This window comes from Epargyreus clarus, unplaced genomic scaffold, assembly GCF_041222505.1.
Source record: "Epargyreus clarus isolate Ecla_fem2 unplaced genomic scaffold, WU_Ecla_fem_2.2 ptg000015l, whole genome shotgun sequence".
NCBI classification, from domain to species: Eukaryota; Metazoa; Arthropoda; class Insecta; order Lepidoptera; family Hesperiidae; genus Epargyreus; species Epargyreus clarus.
The window spans coordinates 1,825,232-1,849,209 of record NW_027332223.1 but is presented as its reverse complement, the minus strand read 5'-3'; the positions used below and the strand labels follow the sequence as shown (position 1 = coordinate 1,849,209).

The 23,978-nt window shown below is 36.9% G+C and overlaps 1 protein-coding gene and 1 long non-coding RNA gene across 2 annotated transcripts; one reads left to right on the top strand and one right to left on the bottom strand.

Annotated features, from left to right (window-relative positions):
* Nucleotides 1–402: 402 nt before the first annotated feature.
* LOC140748369 (E3 ubiquitin-protein ligase TRIM45) lies at nucleotides 403–22,047 on the bottom strand. The gene is made up of 12 exons (XM_073081230.1): nucleotides 21,863–22,047; nucleotides 18,921–19,210; nucleotides 7,196–7,353; nucleotides 6,621–6,797; nucleotides 5,604–5,777; nucleotides 4,979–5,155; nucleotides 4,283–4,480; nucleotides 3,518–3,731; nucleotides 3,012–3,103; nucleotides 2,371–2,523; nucleotides 1,416–1,551; nucleotides 403–531 (listed from the first exon to the last, which is right to left on the bottom strand). Exons 1-12 carry the CDS (start codon nucleotides 21,874–21,876, stop codon nucleotides 410–412), a joined length of 1,905 nt encoding a protein of 634 aa, XP_072937331.1. The 5' UTR covers nucleotides 21,877–22,047; the 3' UTR covers nucleotides 403–409.
* On the top strand, nucleotides 8,928–10,184 carry LOC140747865 (uncharacterized). Its single transcript, XR_012102907.1, has 2 exons — nucleotides 8,928–9,336; nucleotides 9,514–10,184. It is a non-coding gene; the product is annotated as an uncharacterized LOC140747865 (long non-coding RNA).
* Nucleotides 22,048–23,978: the final 1,931 nt, after the last annotated feature.

Sequence of the window (23,978 nt, the reverse complement as noted above, 5' to 3'; positions counted from 1 at the left end):
GATAACTCATACTAAAATTTAAGACACTAAAATTATGAAGTCAAATTAATGATGAATGAACATGTGAGTCAGTTTTAGCGGACCTCCTTATATGCAAATGTATTTTTAAACAATTGAAAATTTATGTTGACGTTCATCAAAAAATTTCAGTTTTATCTCTATTTTTTTAGTTCGCGCCAAACTGTTAGTCCGCTCTGAAGTTGTTGAGAGCAGGTTTAGTCATACAATTTGCTATGGCGACGCGATCCATTTCTATATTCAGAGCGGATTAGATGTTTGGCGCATACTCTACCTCAATAAGTAGTAGGTACATAAAATTCTTTCATATCGGAAATAAAACACAAGCTTAGTTTAACACTGTATATTATTATTATCACACAATATAGCGTAGTGTAGAGTAGCGTAGAGTCTACAGCGAGAACTGGTAGAGTTTGTTCCTAGCGGGCGGCGCGCAGTGCGAGCGGCGGCGCGTGTTGCCGCAGCACGACCAGTGCCGCGCGCCCGGCCAGCCCGCGTGCCCGTGTCCGCAACCTAGGGAAGAATATTATAGTTTTATGGGAAGATAACTAGAACTTTGCTCGGAATCAAGGTGTAGGAGGAAGGAAGAAGGAATATTGTGATTATGTCTTTGCTTTGCGCAAGGAGTAGGAGTGAACAGGATTAGTTCGCGCTTTTCGTGAAACTACAGAACATTGTAGAAAGTTACTAAGGAGATACCTGACATAAGTGACGAAACGTGTACTCTGTAGCTATATACATCCAGCTTAAATAAACGGAACAATGTTTTAATTTATAAGCTCACAAATCACAGCATGCATAGAACAACAAAACATTGTGACTAACTAAATAAAATAGGATAGCTTACACCCTGTGTAAAATAATAGGACATTGTAGTTCTACAGATATGAATAGTTCGCACTTTGTGCATACGCACAAATAATAACTGCAATAACAACATATAACAATAACTTGTAATGGCAGAACAGTATAATATTAAGTCACCGTATAAAAACTAAACACTTTACAATTTTCAAATAGTACAAGGAGTTCCACAAGGAAACCTTTAGGTTCACTACCTTTCCCTATTAGCACAACTAACCCAACAGCCATCCCGTGGACCAACAACGTAATACAACAAGGAGTCCCACAAGGAAATCTTTAGGTCCACAACTCTTCCCTATTAGCACAACCAACCCTACACCCATCTTATGGACCAGCTCACGTAATACAACAAGGAATCTCACAAGGAAACCTTTAGGTCCACTACCTTTCCCTATCAGCACAACCGTGTCTACACCCATCCTGTGCTACAACAACGCCAGCAAACAACCCACCAGCCACACACCATTGTAGCCAGCGCCCATGAAGCCTACACCCATCCCAAGGACAAGCAACGTTTACAAACAGCCACGCACCCTTGTAACCTTGTCCCATGGAGGAGCCGCAGCCGCAGGTGGCGTCGCGCGCGCCGCCGGACGAGCAGAACGCGCAGCAGTGGAACTGCCCGCTGTGCGCCTTGTGCACGCGCGCCGCACACGCGAACGGACTGCCCTGGGAGGTTAACATTTCTATATTAATATTGGGTATGGATCTTGGAAAATTTTTACAATATAGGAGTAGCAGACGAACATCCAATCCACCTGATGGTAAGTTCCTACTGCCGCCCATCTGTAATCAACTGCAGGAGATCTGTAATCGACCCCAGATAGGATTAGATATTCCTATCTGAGGTTGGCCACAGATGTGTTCCTACCCCTGAGGACTAAGTTGAAACGCCTCGAAAAGCTCAGGTAGGTATCTTATCTTATCTAGACTTAATCAAAGGTGTGTTAGTACTCTTTAATGAAGTAGTTTATAAGGACCGAGCAACGTCGATCCTGTACAAAAATTAAGTTGTAATGTTAAAGATATTCAACTTAAATTATTCATGTGGCTTCAACTTGAAGGCCGCCCTGCATCAGCGTAGGGCGGCAAAATTGTACCGCTAGATGTCACCTGTTCCATTTATGTCGTTTCAAATTTTAACATCGTGTTGTGATATTAAAGGAAGCGTTACAAGGTGTTAGTTGAACTGCTGAGGCTGTGCAGGTTCAACTTACTTAAATTAATTTACATGTATTGCGATAATTTATGTGTAATGTGATTTCCAGATATGTCAGTCTGGCTAGACCTCACTAAGTATAAATGACAGTGGCTAGAGCTTTTAAAATCCACAATCATGTACTTAATTCCATCTTTTAGGGGCAAGACCTTTTAGGGGCAAAGTTTCAGAAAAACGACTTATTTTGGCCGGATCCTGCTCCCTCCCAAACAAAAATTGTGCAACCGTCACATCCATTCTCAGGCGAAACTTGCCGTTCTCCGCTGTACCTTGATGGGCGTGTTGTTGAGCGTGATGGCCAGCAGGTAGGCGCCGGGGCTGGGCGGCGTCACCTGCACGCGGTACGTGCCGTCGCCCGCGTCAGTCACGCGCGCTGCTGCCGGCCGAGCGCTGGAGTCCCGCCGCCGGTAATAGCCTGCAACCTACATGACACATAACTTTACTGCAAATCTCTAACGCACAAACCCTCTTGCAAATACCAGCATACAAAACTACGAAATATAGAGGATGTTTCATGTTCGCGAGAATTTGGAACGACCTGCCACCCCCAAAACCCCTTACACAAATGCAAAATTCTTGGACCTTAAGTAAATTGTTATTATTATTATATTTTTGTTTGTTTTTGTAGATCGACATTTTATTAAGATTTATCTGTTGGTAAACGGGGATAGCTTACTTTTTACTCCCGAATAAAATCTTTGGGATTAGGGAACGGCTGAAAAACAGCGATCCGCGGGGTTTCTATCCCGCGTTAGCTAAAGCTGATCCTATTGCCCCATTACATGTATGTCAAAAATATTTATTATGTATCTGTAGTCTGTTCTTTTTCATGTGTATGGCAATAAATCATAAGAAAAATAAAAAAAATCTCCTTTTCGGTAAAAAAAGTTTCAATAATTAAAAAACTAACTTGTTCACCCCCACACCAAAGCCGTTCGCCGCTGCTATCGCGCAGTTCCAGAACAGCTTCGTGGTGGCAGTTCACTAATAAGTCTTGAAGTCCTGCGACAAAAATACAAATACGAAACGTGAATTTCTTCAGATTGCTTCTGGTGTAAAATTGCTTTCAGTGACCACGCGAAAAAGTTTGTTCTTACTTCTTGGAAAACTGCACGGCGTCTAAATACAAGTAATATTTTTTTCTGTACTGCACGTGTCGAGGACGGTCGTTTCACAAGCGAACAAATTATAAACAGATTTTTTATGTTGAATGACAATTTTATGGGCGAAAACTCCTGAAGTCATCAAAACTACGAACCTCCCGTGTTGAGCAGCACCGGCCCGCTCAGGGCAGCTCCTCGTCTCCTTCACCTTCCGTGTTGAGCAGCACCGGCCCGCTCAGAGTCAGCACCTGCATCCCTCACCTTCCCTGTTGAGCAGCACCGGCCCCTCAGGGTCAGTACCCGCATCCCTCACCTTCCGTGTTGAGCACGCACTGGTCGGGGTCCGGCGCGTGTGTCAGCAGGCGGCCGACCAGCGTGGCGTCGTGCGGCGCGGGCGCGGCGGCCGCGAAGCGCAGGTCGCAGCGCGGCGGCTCCGACAGCGGCTGCAGCTCCGTCAGCCGCTCCAGCCGCCGCAGCACCGGCCCGCTCAAGGACAGCACCTCGTCTTCCTTGCCCTCCGCGAGAAGCTGGAAAGTACAATGTGCAATGATTACCAATTCGGCAGAAATTCTGGGTTCCAGGGGGTTACTACTAAATATGTGTGCTTAGATAAAGACACAATTTGTGGTCCTTCAATAAACCCCTGCGTTCTGAATCGAAAGTTTTCCCGCTTTTTTCTTCAAGTCTTCATTGTACGAAGACAACGTGGTCGTTTCTTTCCTAAAAGTAGCAACTCTTCCGTACTCTCTTCCTGCCATTTCAGTGTGTTAATTTTGAGAGCTATATCGTTAAATTTAGATCATCTCCGAATTTCATCATCAGAAGTTTTATTGAGTACCAAGTCACCAAGTATACCTCATCAGCTAAACAAATACCTAACCAACTGTAGTTCTTCATAACATCCTATGTGAGTTTGCAGATAATTAGGTCAAATCATCACTTTCGACTTCGACGATAAAGATGTCAGGTGCTCCTTCCTTCAACTTCTTCAACTTCCAGGGTCATATTTAAAGACAGAAACATATTGACAGAAACACATTAACAAAGAAAATATACAACATCAGCTACGTCACCATACCTCCTCAGCAAACTTCACAGCCTCCACCGCGTACTCGGCGCGCTCCTCCAGCTCCGCGGTCTTCTCCTCCACCTTCTGGCGGTACAAGCAGCGCGCGCGCACCGCCGCCGAGCACAGCGCGCGCCCGTGCGCCTCCACCGCCTTGCGGTACTGCTCCGCCCAGGTGCGGACTTCGGCTTCTACGCGGGATGCTTGGGTCTGGAAAGGATGATTGGATGACTTGAGCCATGACGAAAAAAATGCTTTTGTTTTGCTCCTAATATTCGTGGCTAAAATAGAGCAAACCTAGACCTAGACGTAGACCTAAATAAACTTACGTATGAACGTAGGCCATGTCCTAACTGCTTTGAAGATCTTGTTCAGAATTAGAAGATTATGATAACAGAAAGGTCTGTGATTATGCTCGACTTACTCTCTGTAGCTTCAACTCGGGTTGCGAAATTAAACGTAAATTATGCGGTCAAAGAGTATTTCTCAGCCTATATACTTCGATCTACTTTCACGAGCTAGAGTCAAGAAAAAAATAAGTACCTAGTAGTTTTTACAATTTCTTTGGTAATTGATTTTGCAGCACTTTTAGACTTTATTTCACGAAGAGCAATACGTAAAATACGTCTGTAGTTTCACGTTTCGAATACCCTTTAATAAATATTTTCACCTGGATTACGAAATGCTTAGATAAATCCATTTCCTTACATCAACCTCCATAGCTTGTACGCTGAGGATCCTGGTGGCACGCTCCACGTTCTCGGGCACGTGCTTGGCACGCTCGCACGCGTCGGTGAGCTGCCGCACGCGTTCCGCGGCCGCACGGGACGCGTTCGCGAGGGCATGCCCCGTGTGCGAGACTAGGCAACAGTCTCTGCATACTACCTGTTTGGAAATCAAGGATTGATTACAAATGTTTACCTTCTTCAGTAAGTATTATCCTATTGCAGTGATGAGCTATAGGTTCCAGTTACAATACTGACAAATTATAGATATTTGTATCTATTATAGTAGCTTCAAGTTAAGAAGAATTAGTCAAAAAGAATAACGTTTAATCGTGTGAAATCAAAAGGCCAGATATTCTTGACTTAAAATCAGATGAAGATGTAGTTTATCTCAAAACTGTCGTAAGATAACTATTTTTTTTTTGTTTGAAATACCATGAGCGTATTGTAAACCGTGCGATGGTCTGTAAGTCTGTATCTACAGAGCGTAGATAAGTAACAGCTCAGTCATTCTGTCTCATCTCAAATACGTTGTCAGATATGATTTGTTGATTCAGTCCCCATTTTTTTGCTTGTCGGACTTTTCCTGGAAGAGAATACTTCCTCACCTGCTGACAACTAGCGCAGTACACGCTAAGCTCAACTTTCGGGTGTTGGCTGCAGAACCTCGCGGGTACGTCAATGGGCAGCAGCGCGTGTCTGGCGTTGCCTTTTTGCCTGCCGTGCGCGTCTCCACATGACGAGCATACGCTGACCAAACATTGACTGCAACGGCTTTCCGCCTGGAAATAACGTGAATTCATTATCATTAGCTAGCCCACATGGTCACCTGTCACTGCTGTACCAAGGAAATCAAAATGGTTTGGCATATTTCAGCACGACCGATGGCGTGTTGTTATGATTCAACAACTTTTTATATATTTTTTGTTTTAATACTGTGTGAAAAATACCGTCAAAAAAGACAACTTGATATCGCCTACGGAGAAAATGTTTATGGATCAAATCACCGTTGAATTGCATACCTACCTACGTCCCGGCATTAAAAGTTTGCAGTGTATCTACGTAACTTTCAAATACAATAAAATACACTATTCTGATGAACATAAATCTCTCAAAATCTTAATAATAACTACGACAAAAATAGCGTAAACTAATAGGAAAAATTCCTTCACAACATTCAAAAGTTAAACGGCAAATGTGGCGGAACGTAACGAATGGGTATTTTTCAAAAATACTTATTTGGAAAGACATCAGTTACGGTGGCACACACGTGAACGTGATATTTTTGTACAATTCAACTTATTTTGGTATTTTTAACAGGCCAAAATAATATGAAAGCTTACTTTCTCAAATCAGATTTCTAGTATTATTTATTATATTTGCCTGATATGAATACCCAAGTACTTATTGATTTGATACTTATAAGTTTTTTTTTTCAAGATTTTATAATTTTTTGTAAAATTTCAATTTTTTGTTGTTTTTTTAGCTACCTACTGTAAAAGATAATAATTTTATTAATTAAGTAAATAGTAGGTATTTAACATAAACAATATATTTCTTGGCACCAAAGACTTTTTTATTTCCCTACTATTGTTCTATTCTAAAAGATAAAAAGTCGTATCTACCTTTATATCAGTGGTACAGAGATCGCAGAGGATGCTGGCCCGACCACCATCCTGGTTGGTGGCGATCTTCCTCAGCATCACATAGTTGAGTGGTAGGGCGGATACTCCGCCCAGGGGCAACTGGGTCTCCCCTCCGCAAATCGGACACAGGATGAACTGGACATTCTTGCCTGATACCTGGACAAGGTAAATTTACAAAATTATTAACTTTGAAGTACTTACCTATACCTATTCTACTTGAATGGATACTAAATATTTTTCTACCTAACTTTTCATAGTATGTCTGTTCGATGTGTATAATCTTTGCTTCCTTGTATCATACAAGGAAGCAAAGATATAATTTAAAACATTAAGTTTAAAAATAAAAGCATGTACATAGATATTTCTAGCTATCTTTTGCAGGATCTATCCATTAATCGCTAGTTTCGACCTTCATTCAAAATGTGCACATTGTGCTATTCTGGTCTAGATTAGTGTTATTTGATTGATTTATGATTAGCACCATACGCCCACCTTATTGATAAACAACTAATAAGTAAATCAACAATCAATCATCTTGATAGGCACAAAATAACCTTTCTAGTAACGATTCCATATCGATGGTGTGTGGGTGGTGGTGCGTGGTTGCAACTGCCCTCCGAGCCTGAACGCCGAAGGTCACTCTCGTACCCCGAACCGGCTGATCCAGCAACAGACGCTGATCTGGATACACTGGGGTCCAAATGTGGGGAAGCTGGAAATAAAAAGAGATTTTAGAACTAGTAGTAAATGTGCTGACATACTTACCATAACAATTTCTGCCTTAAAATAGCGATGTAAAACTACCTTTTTACTTTATTCTGGTTTAAAGCGTGTAAGAGGTTCCAACTTAAACTCAGAAGCAGTAATGTGTTACATCTGTCCTACTTATTGCTAATTTTATGTTTTCTCTATTCTTTACCCTCATCCGGCAGACATCCTGGATGTCACTGCATTTCAATCGCTGCGTAAGAAGCTTGCTGCGAGCCACATGTTTTATTCAGAAATAAATTGAAATCGTTACTACTAACATCCAAAGCTATCAATATAAATCAAATGTAGCCTAAAACCTAGATAACATTTCTACACTGAAAACAATTCTGTGGTTCTCGAGTTATAACTAATCACAAACGGACACCGACATATTGGGAGATGTTATCCTAATCCTTAGTTTTCTAAATCCGAATGCGAGTTTATTTGTTTGTTTATTATACTTTCACGCCTTAAGGACATAGCCGATTGTCATGTAATTTTATACACACATTGTCAGGGGTTCAAAAAAGGGCACCTTTTATCCTTTAAAAAGTACAATTCCCGAAGGATAGATCTTAGATTGAAACCTCTGACCGCGAGCGTACCCGCTGGTAAAAGCTTCTATAATACGTAAGGATGTCCAAACAGCTGACAATCAACATTGGCAATCGCAGCTCCGGCCACTCTATTTGCGGTGCGGAAGACGCGCGGGTTACTCATTACATCCGATGCAGAACTGTAAATAGCCAGCCTCGCGTGATTCACCTGACAGGCCACATTCTGTAATTTCACGGGCTCATATTCATTAATAAACTAAAATCTTTCGAACTAAGATACAGTGTCATGGGTGACGTGAATATACAAAAACACTCAGACCTAAAACATAATTATATATTCGTAAGTTTCTGGCCGGGATTGACCTGGAACCTTATGTGTATTATAGCGGTATGGTGACTACTTCACGCGGTTCTTCAAATTACCTAATATAGGGTAGAACTATCTGATGATTGTGGTAATTTGTGTAGTTACCGTAATGGTATTAATAGCGAACTCTTATGCTGATGGAACCGGTACCGTTGGCGCAATATAATCCGGGATAAGGTGATCCACGACCCACAGCATTGAGGACAGACGCAAGGAGGAGGATGCTGATGGTTTAAGAGTAGCGACACGACGACAGTTACATTATATAGATTTTAGTTACATTATATAGCTTCGAGATTGCAGTTACATTATACAGGGTGAATTTTTAAAACGGGCCTTCAGGGCCAAATCCGAAACTATAAGGATTAGCCAAAAATGCTGAGAGGAGTTACGAGGCCGAATTTGATAAAAACTAAAACTGCATCATTACTTTTTTAAAATAACTTTTTCCCTAGCCGGGAATCGAACAAGTTCATTTTGAAATAAAATACACCCTCTATATTATTCCACTATCTGATAGTGTTGCTTATAAGGATCAAAATCTGGGAAGTAATGATAAATGACAAACTAAAGGAAAAGCCTCAATTTTAAGAAAATACATATTTTTTATATTAATTGGGTACTTGACAGTTTTAACAATAAAATATGAAATATATCCAATATGTTAGCTTATAAGTAAACATAAATTATGGAGTATTTAGTTTAATTTTTAATACGTTCTAAGTATTTTAATTTTTTAAAATAAATTTTCGATTTTTTATCTGTGGATTTTAAATCCCAAAACGGCGACAGTGCTGCCTTAAACACCATGTGACGTCACCACATGCATAATAAACAAGACAAATAAAAATGATATCGTTTGCTGTTAGAGTTGGTTGAATTTATGTTGTGAACCGAAATGAATCCACAGTATATTAAAGCTGATAGCGTGAATCTGCTTAAAGAAGATATACAATGCAATAAATAAAAATGAATACAAAAACTTCCGTGAAATAACCTATGGAAATCACAAATAAACAACGTAAGTAAAATATTCTTTATATTTACATTTTATCATTTCGGGCAGTTAAAACATTTCTTAACCGATTTCCGATAGAAGAAAGGTTGTCTTTAAGTGATTATCAAGCTTTTTAAACTATACTTATATTCTTATGCGAACTGCTTTAAGGTTATTTATTGATTATATTTATATTTTCAGATCTTCGCGACAGTCGTATAGTGACGACGCTATAGGGTATGTGCAGTTTAAGAGGCAGGCAAGTTTGTGTTTCATGAAAAGTAAAAGTTGTCCTGAATACAAGGTACATCAAAAGTCATGCTCAGTGTCCATGACTGTATATGAAAAACAAAGTATTATTAAATGTGATGACTGTCCTGCCTCCCAAGGATGCAGCAAACATGCAGTAGCATTTTTAATGTGGAGTCATAGAAAGTGAGGAACCAAAAGTTTCAAAGGTGGTCAGCACTCTGAAGTACATAAAGTAAAGGAAATGGGAAATAGTAGTTCTTTACTTGAGTAACCTACCCAACAAGATGAAGGAAGGAAAATGACCATACAGTTGCTGTTATTTGCATTACAGATTTCTCAAAATGACAATGATAAAAAATATATATCTAGTTGTTACAGAAAATAATTTAAAAAATGAAGAAAGTACACACTCAAGCAGCACAAAAATTCAGCTTAGCAAGAGCTTCAATATACAAGAAAATAACAGCTTCAAAATGCTTTGAGGTTATCTGTAGTAAATATTGTAAATGTAACATATAATGATAAATATATACAAAAGTTTTACGGTGTGTCCGGAATAATAGACCCATATAAACCTAACAAACAAAGCAGTCGGTTAATAAAAGATTAAAATTAGCAAATCATGTATTTTTAATTATACAGTCCTGTAAGTCAATCCGTGCACAAGTAATAATAACTCAGTCATCGAAATAGTTTGTTTCTTATTAATTACAGAATGAGGCCTTAAAATAGAGAATTCTCGTAGACTTCTTTTAATTCATTTATTCTATTCTTAACTAATACTAATATTATTCTATTCTTAACTAACTCTATTCTTATCGTAGACATCTTTATATTTTATGAATACATTAACTTGCTGTTTTGTTCTGATTACATCCGGGTTTGATGATTTAGAGTAGAGGAATCACTCCTTATTCTTTTTTCTCATTAATACTTCTATTATATGTTTGAATCCTCTGTCTGCAAGTTCTTTTAACGTTTATGAGATTTCGGCTTAGGAACGTGTATAAGCAAATTTGTTAGGATATTTAGCGATCGTACTTGTACACATCGTCACTGCACACGTCTTATAACTTGTCATTTATTTCAATTTTAGTTATAAAAGCTAAATAACTCCCTATTTTCTTCCGAGCGTTGTTTGTTTACAGTATAATGACGTTTCGTCACAAAATGACACTTGACCGCCTGATTTAACGCGACGTTCCGTTCACCGTAAATAAACTTTGTTTTTTATTAATAAATAGCCCTTTTTTCGAAAAAGTGATCAATGAAAGGCATATATAATACGTATACTAATTCATTACAACACTTTCCCAAAAAGTGTCAAGTAGCCAATTTGGCAGTAAGTTCCCGCCATTCATCAATTTAAACATTTCGCGTATTAACAATTTTTTGGCTCAATGTTTCAAATCGTTCGAAATGGACGTTTTGTTCTTCAAGAATTTATATTTTTATGTCCGACTTAGTTAAGGTTACTTTTAGGACCATTATAATAGATTTATAGTGCCACCAACTTTTCTGTTCAGTAGACAAATCTGGAACTAAAACAAAGCCGACCGCCATTTTGAAATGTCATTCCGCTGTCAATTCTTTGAAGTGTGAGTGCTCTTTGTTTTTCGATTCGAATATAATTGTAATAAGTGATTAAAAATGCCTAAGCCTCTCAAAAGTGATGCACGGGTCATTATTTTAAAGGTTTTAGATTTCATGAGGGAAGAAAAACGCCTGCTAGCTCCGAAAATACCGTTTGAGAAAGTGACAGAACGCGTCGCAGCTGCGACAGGTTAGTGTTGCTATGAAGTGTTGATAGTTAATTAAAAATTAATAGAAAGTCCCGCGTAAATATTTCAGTTATTTTATTTTACTTAGTTAAAGTGTCACTGAGTATTTTTGGTAGTAAATGTTTTTTTATACTTCATGTATTTATATTTTTGCTACAAGAGTAAGCGAACGATTTGTTTACAAGCTCATGAATGAAAAGAAAAAAGCTGAAGAAAGTAATGTCAAACTATCTACTCCCGGTAAGAATAGAGAAAGAAAAACAGGAAAATTGGACATTGATGATTTTGACATTGGCGTCATACGGAGAAAAATTCATGAGTTTTATTCATTTAGGAAAGAAATTCCGACTATACCAAAATTATTAAACATACTTAGAGAAGAAATTGATTTCTCTGCAAAACGTGAAACACTTAGAAAACTGCTGCATAAAATAGGATTTCGTTTTAAAAAAACTAAAACAAATAGAAAAGTGCTATGTGAGCGTAATGACATAACTGCGTGGAGGGCTGCATACTTACAAAAAATTCGTGAGAATGAGTCTGGAGAAAAAAAACCCGTCGTTTATTTAGATGAGACCTATATACACTCATCTCACTCAACTGACAAATGTTGGCAAGGCCCAGATGTTGAAGGTGATTTGGAGCCAGTATCAAAAGGGAATAGGTGGATTATAGTTCATGCAGGAGGCGAAGAAGGTTTTGTAGAGAATGCTCTTCTTGTGTTTAAATCAAACACTAAGAGCGGTGACTACCATGATGAAATGAATAATGATAATTTTAAAAGATGGACTATTAAGAAATTGCTGCCGAACCTGCATAAGCATACTCTTATAGTGATGGACAATGCCCCCTATCACAGCATTTGTGTTAATAAATGTCCCAATTCAAACCACACTAAGGCTGTCATGCAATTGTGGCTGAGGGAGAGAAATATAGAATTTTCTGAGCAAATGACGAAACCTCAACTGCAAGAATTAATAAAGCGTAATAAACCAGCTCCTGAATATGAAATAGATAATCTATTAAAAAGTCATGGCCATTCTGTTCTCAGGTTACCGCCATACCACTGTGATTTGAACCCAATCGAGATGGTTTGGAGTTCAATGAAGAGAAATGTCGCTGAGCGAAATGTTGGTAAATCTAGTGCTGAAATGCCCCAGTTAATTCAGAATGCATTCGATAAAATAACAAAAGAAGAGTGGAAAAACTATTGTCACCACGTAAAAAGAATTGAAGAAAAATACAGGAACAATGATGGATATTTAGAAGAACCATTCATTATTAAGTTGCATAGTGATAGCGAAAGCGATTCAAGTGACTCTGATGACGAATTATGTAAATCACTTGGCACAGGCACCTCAGGCGCATCGTCATTATTTCGCTCAGGGATGTCTGGTGTGGAGCCCCTCGAAGTTAGAGATCATGACCATAATTATTTTTATAAAATATAAATTTTATTTTTATAAAATATAAATAATTATAGTTAATAATTCTGGACTTTTTATTTTTCCTGTCCTAGAATATCATTTAAGAATTAAAATTTGACATTATTAACCTAATTCTTTTTTTTTTAGGATGTTTACGAAGGTTATTTATCTTTTTAAATATTTTTTACATATTTTATCTAGTAAAATAGATAAAATCATAGGTCTCTAAGTTGTTGAGCTCCCTCTTCAGTAGGCAAATATAATTATATGGTAACATTGGACGCTGCACTAGCGACCCTGTCAACTGAACAGATAAGTTGGTGGCACTATAACTTGCTATGGGCCGAGTTTCGTTTAATACAGATGTAAAATTGACATTTTGCGAGAATGTCTTTTTCGAGTCAAACCCGAGTGATAACTAAACAAAGAGATATAGAAAATTATATTTACTGTTGAAACGTAGTTATAAACAACAAACAATAACAATTTACTATTTAATCACTTATCTATTTTTATTAAAAAATAAATCCTAAAAACGGCGGTAATTTACTTGCCAAACTATTACTTACTCATACTAAGCCGTATGTCACGGTTATAACATCGAATAATTAGTTGATTAACCAACAAATTCTTCAATGGTATGACTTACGTATGTTTCTAAAGAATTACACATAAATCATTTGTTATGTATTATCCTTAAGGATTAGTATGGCAATGTATGGAAAAATATGTATTTTCTTCAAAATTTTCCTTTTCCTTTAATTTGTCACATAACATTACTTCCCAGAATTTGTTCCTTATAAGCGACACTATCAGATGGTGGAATAATATAGAGGGTGTATTTTTTTTTAAAATGAACTCGTTCGATTCCCGGCTAGGGAAAAAGATATTTTAAAAAACTAATGATGCAGTTTTAGTTTTTATCAAAATCAGCCTCGTAACTCCTTTCAGCATTTTTCGCTAATCCTTATAGTTTCGGATTTAGCCCTGAAGGCCCGTTTTAAAAATTCACCCTGTATAGCTAGCTGACCCGGCAAACGTTGTGTTGCCATATAAATAAAAAAAATGTTAAGGGTGAACAACCCTTATCACTTACGGGTTTGAAAAATAGATAGAATATTTGAAACTGCGATGGTAGCGAAGTCTGTCGAATCCAATGTAAAACATTCCAAAATCAACAACTACTTACGAATTAAAAATTAATTAAAAAAACCTTTTCCCACGGACTAAATTGTGAATCTAAACCATTCTCAAGTCCCCTTAAATACACACAACAAATTTCATTAAAATCAGTCCAGTCGTTTAGGAGGAGTTCAGTGACATACACACGCACATAAGAAATATATATATATATATATATATATATATATATATTATATAAAGATGTAGTTTCACGTATGTTTACCTGTTAGGAAAACGTGAAGAATACAAAAATGCAACCATATGTTTACACAAAAACAGAAACCAAAGAATAACATTTAAAGTTACGAAATCCAAACTTCAAAGGTAACGTACATTAACCATCATTAACAGAAGATTTACTTAACATTATGAATCTTCCGGAAATCAAAGAACCTTATAAAATCGTATTTGAATGAAGTAATCGCTGAACAAATATACAGTCCGTTTCCAGGAATTATAAGCTAAACAAATCTTTTATTTGTAAACCGTTCGCGCTACATCGTAAACTAAAATGTATTTGTTTTATTGCATCTGCGTTATATTGTAAAGGGTTTTGGATGTTACATACACGAAATTATACTCAAAATTCGTTTTATATCTATTTCAGAGTTTAGCAATTATAAAAAATCCTTTAGGTTCCTCAGAAGGGGTTTTGATTTAAAAGGAGCCTGTTACAAATATTATAGAAATGGAAAATCCTCATTGCATAAGCCGAGGGAAATACAGTCCAATAAGTTCTGCAAGCAGAAAAAACGAGTTATTTTTATTTACTTATTTTTGTGATACCTGCATATAGAAAGCAAACTAAAATTTGCAAACCCCTTAAAACCAATTTTGATGTCGTCGTGCATCCTAAAAAAATACATTAAAAATACACGGAATCTTAGCCGTTCCGTATGCCTATGTAGTATCGTGGCCTCTAATTTTCCCTCTTAGAAAATGTGTTTTCGCATCAACTTATCGTTGCTATTATTTAACCAAGAGGCCACGCTTGACCGATATCGGAGACGAAGTGGTTGATGCGATCGAGATGCTGCTCTCGCTAGATCTAGATTAGTAGGTTCTAGAAAAAGACTAACACACTGTTTTTCATTTACTTCACTTTTACACTTAGACTATTTTTGTTTTGTGTTCGAACTTTACTTCGAAAGTTGTAAGTAACTAAATCTTATTGCTCATTTTAATTATTAGTTTTTTTAAATTCTTAATAAGCCAGCGTTTGACAATAAAAAACTAGTTCTGCCTATTCCAGTTTTTGTAACATTACGCACATATTTTGAGAATACAGTAATAATTAAAGGCGGTAAAGCCAGTTTGATTCGTCCAATGAGCGATACTATTGCCACACCTAGCTGTTTCCAGTGCGAAGCAGTCTGCGTTTTGGTGAAAGAGTGTGTATGCTGGCGGACTTAAATGTACATGTACAATCTTAGTCTTTAGGAGTAGCATCTTTGTTCGGTGTCAGCTACCTATAAGCTAAATATGATGTTAGTCACATATGTTTATGAGCAGCAGTCACAACTTAACATCAAGTGGAAAGCTCGGAAGGTACTCCAAAATAAAAAATACCTTGGAGTAAGTATAGGTATTATTCATCACCAATATTCATAAAACAGGTACACACATAAATCACGAATCAGCCCAGTGATCGTGATTCATTAGATTGTATTGTAGTGTATCTAATTGCTCTTAATCCGTAGGTACATTTAGTAGAAGCAAGATAGATCAAAGCTTTTAGTTAAACGGCCAATAACGTTGCAACCCAAGCTCAAGTGCCTAATTTCGCGAGCGGCATGTTCCCAGAAGCGCATTGCGAATCTGGATAACGTTGAATTCGACAGACTCTTGGATTTTAGGAACAAATAGCAAGCTTCTGTAGATGCGTTTTCTCAACAAAAATTGCAATGAGTGCCTGTTTTTTTACATTGCGTCTCTAAATAGACTTTTCCTGTGAATTGCATTTTAATTGCACTCTGAATTTTTTTCACCATATACAAAAGGTTTAAGTAGAATCACTAAAATATTACGGTTTGGTTTCATAAAATAAATTTATAAGCCTAAAAAGTCAAGTATTGCACGACTCATGATGCGAAGCATCAGAGAGTGCTTTACGATCGAAAAATTTTTTTCGCTTCATTTTGGCGGCTATTTTTATTATTATAGCCTTGATAGTTCACGGAATCAAGATATTTTGCATACTATTGTCAAGATAATTTAATGGAGATTAATTCCATACTTTTTAAAAATTGATTTACTGCAATAGAATTGGAAAAAAACACCAAAATAGGTCAAAAAATTTTCCTGTCCGTCATGTGTGAAACCTGAAAACACTGTAACTTGTGAAAAAATCCATCATTTGAGTTATTTTTTTTTTTAATTCTAATCGACGATTGTAGGTCACTGAATGCGAATGATTAAATTTGAACGACTTAAGTTTTTTTTTCTTTTTTTTTTACATTTCATAATTAAATGAGCATTATGAGTCGTGCACTTTTGGATTTGCCAAATTTAAAAGTTTTTAGAATATACCATGGCATATATCTATCGGTAGGTGTGTACTATGCCAGTTTTTCAACCCTGAAAGCTTCTAAAGATATTAGTACTCTACAAACCATTTTCGATCCTTGAGATTCCGAATCCCCGAATCTATATGTGAAAACTTACAAATATCTATTAATGTATTACGATTTCATATTACGCTATGTACTAGCTGTAAGTTTTCAGAAAGAAAATGAAATAAAAAAATAAAATAAAATTCTATCTTCGAAAAAATAGAATAGGAATTATGTTTTGTTAATTCATAACTTAAAGGCAATTGTACTCTACAAACATAATTTAATTAGAATGGCGATTTTTTCCTTTGGCAAACAATCGCAATCCTCCGTCAACATCTCATGAGAACAAATGAGGCAAATACTCGGAGGAAATCCTCAAATTGCTCGAACATTTAACATTTCGTACCGCGGCCGGAACATAACTAATGTTCTAATGTGTTCTATATATAGCAGCCACCCGGTGCGCTAGTCATAACCGCTGTATTGATCTTGACAGATTTTAAATTGGACCTGTCGGGAGGTATGAAGGTGTCCGACGATGGGTCAGTTTATAGAGAGGCTGATTAACGCTGTCATTGATTCGTATTTAGTAGTGCAGCTACGAGTATAAGCGGGCCTTTGATTAGGTACCTATTTGTTATAATAATGAGAATCATTTATCTTGTGCGAGTTTGGTAGTTAAGGAATGGTATATTATTTTGCAGTTAGTAAATTCTAGTCTCATTTCAAAAATAAATTAAAAATTCCTTTGAAGAATTTATAATATTGAGAAAAATATATTACGAAAATAGCCTTCTTTCTTAAACAACTGCTATACACAAAAGGGTCGTCCTTATTTAGCGCAAAGGTGTAGAGTTATTCAATTTTCCAGGCTAAAGGGTAGAATTATCGAAGAGAGCCTACGTATTAGGACTAATACATCCGATTACCGGCGGGCGGCGGTCAGGGGCTAAGTCGTAGGGCTTCTGTTGCCGCGTTTCGCTAGGCCTTCTGTTTCACACTTGATCAATTTTATGTGTTACTCACAGACATGTCAGTGGTTACACCCGTGTATATTGAATACACCAATTATACGAAATACAAGAGACATCTGTATACGATAGCGGTCGCTATAACGGTCTAACATGCAAATGGTTCCCTATTCGGTACACCAGGAACAAATTTAAATAATTATTAATAAAATGGGATATTGACGCACTTATAGATCTAAAATATTTAAACATTGGTAGAAACGAATACTTCGCGACAGAACCAGACCCTCTTTTTAGGAAATCGATTAAAACGAAAGCACTTTATATGCTCATAGCCACGATAATGTTGCCGCCAAGTATCATTCTACCCAGGTGATATATGTTAGTATTTGTCTATTTGGGAATAGTCAGTATATTTTAAAAACTGACTTATTGTCATTGAGTCTGAGTCTTAGTGAGACTCATAACTAACTTAAATATATTCCTAATATTTTTAGGAATCTATAGATATTTTTTCATAAAATATATTTGCTTCAGAAATGTATCACACATTCACACATCATGGATCACAGGAACTATTAAAATAAATCAACCCAGTTTATTTAATGGGCGTTCAAGAAGGGACTCCATTATTCATGGGTATCGACCTATTAACGCCCCATAACTCCATTTGATAGCCTCGCCAGATGCTTTGGAACAATTAAATTGGACATCAACAATACACCATAAACTATTACTGACCAGATTGGTAGACACCATAAAAATGTTCCTTCTTAATATCTAGTTTCGATTTGTAAAGTTTTGGAGATCTTCCTCATACTTCTTAAACTGGTGTTTAAGAACAGCATCTGATAAGATACTTACGGTTTTAAAAATAATGATGAATGTTTTGTTTACGTTTTAAAAACTTTATTGTCTTAATAATGGTATATTGTTACGGGGTGAATCTTAAAACAGTTATTGTTCTTAATTTTATTGTAAAGCACAGAATTATAAACAAGATCGGCATGAAAGATTTTCTTGAATGTCTTGTTTGTTTTGGGTACAAAACAAATACAGGTCTGTGGTTGTGGTATTCCCTAAAGACCGATATTTTTTGAGATTTCCTCAAACACATTTCACCAACAAGAGACAATCAAACACGATACACATAGAAAACCACCCTCCTGTGCTATCAAGCACATAGGCTTTGAATGTAGCAGCTAGCTACTAATAGCTACTAACATCGGCCTTACAGTAGCACTGTTTAAGTCAACATGTAAGTCAACCAGTCTTAAGTGTAGCAGATATTTACAAATGTACCGTCCAACCTAGTCTTCAGGAGCCTTAAGCTTCTTCATTACATATTAAGCTGTAACTGCAATAGCTATGGTCAATGGTCATGGGCTGCAGTGACCATAAAAAGAGATAGCAGGTGCTGTCAAAAAATGTTCGACTTACCTCTATCCACCTCACTCCAAGCTTCAGGCTCGCCTTCCTGATGCAAGCCCTGAAGACACCTAGTGCAGAAGCTGTGTAAGCAGCTCAGGATCCTCGGCTCGACCAGCTCCCGCTTGCAAATACCACACTGCCACTCTTTAATCTTACACTTCCTGCTCTCGCAAGTCCGTGGCGCTATGGCCACCTGGCTGTTGGGGCGAGTGGTCCTGGGCAGACGTAGTGGACTGTTCCCGGCGCTCAGTGACGTCGGTGGCTCAGATTTACGGCGGTCCTGCTTCTTCCGCGAAAAGCTTCCGAAGATGTACAGAATACGGTCCACTTCCATTTTTGTGTTTTGGCTCTTTATTGGTTTTTGTAAGTGAGATCGGTTCATTGGTTTTTAAACGCGAAACTCGTTTTTGGTTGTTATCATTTATGCAATTATTTTTAGTTTTACGATGAACTACTTTTTTTATTGTTTCAGGCGAAATTTTTAACAAAATTTTACTATTTAAATTTTAGGTTGATACCGTTTAATTCTTAGTACTTATTCTTAATTTGTTTCAACATGTAAGCGCAAGAGCAATATCTTCTTATGTTTTATATTCTAAGACGTTTATTTACACGTAATATCTTCCGCCGTGTTCACGATCGAAGAAATTGTGTTTAAAAATAAACGTGCTATCGTGCCGACGGGCTAAGGTCGACTGAGTGGCTTGTTTTACAAAACCCAACATAATTAGAGTTAAATGCATTTCAGTAAGATGCTTTTATTATATAAATACTTGCTAAGGCTGGTTCCACACTCTCCGCTTCGCTCCGGACCGCAATCAAACTTTCACGGAGCATCTATGACTACTTACAGTGTTTATTTTAGATTGTAAACTTATTTATGAATACTTTAGGTTACTAGTTTAGCAAAAAATTATAAAATAACATTAAACCCTTACAAACTTCGCGTAAGATAAAAACACAGGAGGTTTTTGCAAAGTAATGCAAAAGTATTCGTGTGTATTTTTATTCCTGAAAAATAATAATAAATAATGGTTATTACTCATTAGGTCTTAGCTTAAAGAAAGACTAGAAATATCGATATCATAAATAATGACGGAAGCAATTAATTGTTCCGATCAGTATAATCTGACCGTGTGGAGCCACCTTAAGCTCAAGAAGTTGATCTTCAGAATTATGGCTTCGATCATTCGATAAACATGCTGCTTAGTCGATGATCTTTAATCCAATCACGTGTCTTTCTGTAGGCTCTGAAGCACGTTGCATGACTCATATGCAGGTGGAGTTGGCAACGAGGGAAATTATGAAACTGCCAGATATTACAACATAATAGACTGGATAGATACCACTTACCATCAGGCGGACTGCTTACGGACAGGAAATGCTAAATATCTATCAAGAATTATTAGGACCGAGGGAAATTCGAAAATAATTAAATTCGAAAATATTAGTGTGTAGAAGTGTATTTTATTTTGTATCTCTCTTTTACTATAGGCATGTAGAAATAGTTTGACCACAAAATAAAAACTAATATTTTGTGGTTTGACTATAAGTAAGTATGTTCACATGTATGTCCTTAATTTATGTCACCTTAGCTAAAATACTTAAATGAATCGGTAAACATTTTAATAGCTGAAAAAAGACAAATAAAAATAATATCGCAAAACAAATTTTTAAATGTTCTCCGTAATGTTCTCGATAGAACATTGATTATGATACCAATGACAATTGATTATAATGTTGATTTATTTAACATATTGTTTTATTTTTTTATTTATATGTAAAACTTAATTTTACAAAAATAATAAAAAATACACACAGCCGAACATCCTCCTTTTCGAAGTAAGTTAAAAAAATATCGGCACCTAGAAAAATCATTCATCAAAAATGAACGAATGTCACGTATAATTTCCGAACGTTTGAGGGGTGTGACAGCTAATTGATGAACGTGATATTTCCGTCTACCCTTGTCCTTCCTCTCCTTGGCCATGGGGCGCATGGGGTGATCTGGAGCCGGGGTAGCGCGTTACATCATCCGGTCTTTAAATATGGTAATTTTAGAATAATGATTCTCATAATCTATTTTAACTAGTTTTTACTAAGTCTTTGTCAGCTCTCTAATCCAAATCTGAATTTATTATTTAGGTCTATCCCGCCGAGGATCGAACCCGGAACCTTCAACATGTCACGGGTAGATTTAGTGGCCGCTCCACTATATAGTTCGTCAAAGCTGTATGGTTAAAAAATGTCGTCTTTGTAAACATCCTCTTTGACTTTTAGAACTAGGGCACTTTAGAGCAAAAGAAAAAAGTGTTCATCACTACCTAACGTAAAAGGGCCAAAGCATTCTGGAAAGAATTCTAAGATTCTTCTTATGCCAAACCTTTTTAAATTAACACTACTTTGCTATTACCCATTCCTTACCCAGTGCCTTACTTAAATCTTAATTAAATCATAGGTCTCACATATTTAATATACGCTATTTTTGAAATAAGTTGGTCGTTTATAAATTACGTTATTGTTAAGTCGTGTCGTTAACATCATAATACTGGTTCATAAATTTAATCCAAATTGTCGTATCTTCTAAAGATTTTTTTATCAACGTTTAAACAAAGCTCAACCAAACGAAATGCCTTCCAAATTTAAAAATTATAATTTGAAAAAAAAACATCGTTATTGCTTAGTTCGATTTCCTTTTAACTTCAACCAATAGTTAAGTCGGTATCAGATCTACTTATGTCAAGTATCAGTGAAGCTGTCTTTATTACAATAAGTGATTTATAGGTATTTATATAAACGATACAATAAATGTAATAGTTACATTTAGTTTCACTTTTTGACCAATACGGTCACTACGAATGGCAGTTAAATCACGACCGTAATTCAATTACACAAAAATGGAAGTGCCGTCCCTGTAAATAATCAATTAATCCACATTTAATTTTATTCACCAAATCAAAGACATCACAGGATATATAAAACCGATAACTGTCAAAATGTATATTATTGTTTCTGAACTGAACTAAATAGGGCGCGCGTTGACCCACATAATGGCGGGAAAACTAATGTCAGCGCTATTTTTCGCGCGCACCCGGGTGCGTCGGCAGCGAGGCCATGTTGGACTGACAGATTGACTGACTAGACTTATGGACACCATTAGCCTTGTTATTGGCAAAAGGTATATTGTAAACATGGGATTCCATTCACCTGTAACAAATCGTAATCTACCATAGCCATGACTGTAGTGGTATTGTATCGCGAGTCTATTTAACCGGAAAGTGTGAAATGTATCTACACGGGAAAGTACGCTTATCTATAATATCATACATTAATTAAGCAGATAGAAAATATTGAAAAGCTATGTTACAGATACCTAATCGGTAATTAATGCCTGCCTGTAAAACTTATTAGGCAAATGTTCTTCTAAAACCAACATTAATCTACTAAAAAAGAATCGCTTAAATATAATCCACAAAAAGTAAACTGATATTGAACATCAATCAACTATTGATTTATGTTATTTGGGTCTACTTTTCACTCATGTCATGTCATTCATTCTGATCTGATGCGTGCTAAATTTAATTAGGCTCGACGTCTCGTATTGATTATTTATTTGATGCTATGAAGTTCTATTATTTATTTACATAGACGGAACTGCGGTTAGCACGATGTTTTTACAATGCCGGAATCGAATTGTGTTCGTTCCAGTATCTACATTTGGTATGCCACCCGCTTGAAATAATATAGATAGTTCGATTTAACGAAACAATTTGTACCGATAAAATAAATAAATCCATTAAGCTGATGTCTGTCTTTACTGATAAATATTTTCCCTTATTTTAATCTATCCAGGACACAGTCATAACAGTGTACTACATAATTAGCTTATGTTATAATTTATATTTGTGTCGGAAATTCCTTCTACAAATGCCTATGTTTAGCCGTTTTGTGATTAAAGAAAAAAACTTTGTACGCCTTGCAATGCAATATGGTCGTCCTATGCCGAGGCGTGACTTCGCCGCATGGCGCAGGGTTTACGGGCCTCGAGGGATCCCTCCTTACCCGGGCAATCTCCTCAGTGGTTACACTGCCCACCGGTGTTGTGAACTGCCGTGAGACAGCGGTGCAGCGGCCGGTCCTCTATGTGACCTATGCCAGGCCGCGTGTGCAGATTTTTAATCGTCCAGATGGTCGGAGGACACCGGTCCCTCGAGTTCACGAGCGATGTACGAGTAATTTACGTGCGACTTCCGAATGCGTACAAACCGTACGCATTCGGAAGTCGCACGTACATTTTTATGTTAGTAAACAATGCTCTTTAGAAAGAAATTTCAAAGAGTAGGCGACGAAAACACTTACAGACAGGCGACGTCGATGGCGACTTTTCCAATCTTTATTTCTACTTAGTACAGTGTAGTCACTGTACACTGATTATAGGTACTCGCTACAACATACTCAACGTAATTAGCTCGCAACGTGGTAAACTGACATTTTCTTCCACAGTATAAGTTTAATACGTATTTGACTGGTCTTGGTAACTGTGAATTAAGTTCCTAAAATCCATTCGCAATGTTCATTTCAGTAGATGAAGACCTGTTAAGTATATTGCATATTGTACTTCAAGTGACAACTGCCAAAGACAGCATAATATTTTCAAAAATTACCGTTATAATGGAATGCTAGGCATAAGTCTGTCGGATTAAGACGGGTGAAGCTATGATCATAAAAATTCGTCACACTGATCTTGATGACAAGTACTTAATTTATCTACGCGAAGCGATAACGATTATGCCTGAAGATCGATCGTTTTCTAATAGTTTCAGTTCGAAGCCTGTACATAGAATTGTCTATAAGCAACGGGATGAAAAAAATTATATAGTAGATTAAGAATCGTGTGGCGCCATCTCTTGAAAAATTGCGGAAAGCCGCCACGACAATATGTTTAATATTTTAATTCTGAGCATTACATACTGTGTGATGAATGAAATAAATAAACCTAATAAATTCAATGAATTCATAGAAAAGCAAGAATGAATTTGTACTTCACTACATTTAAATACTTTAAAA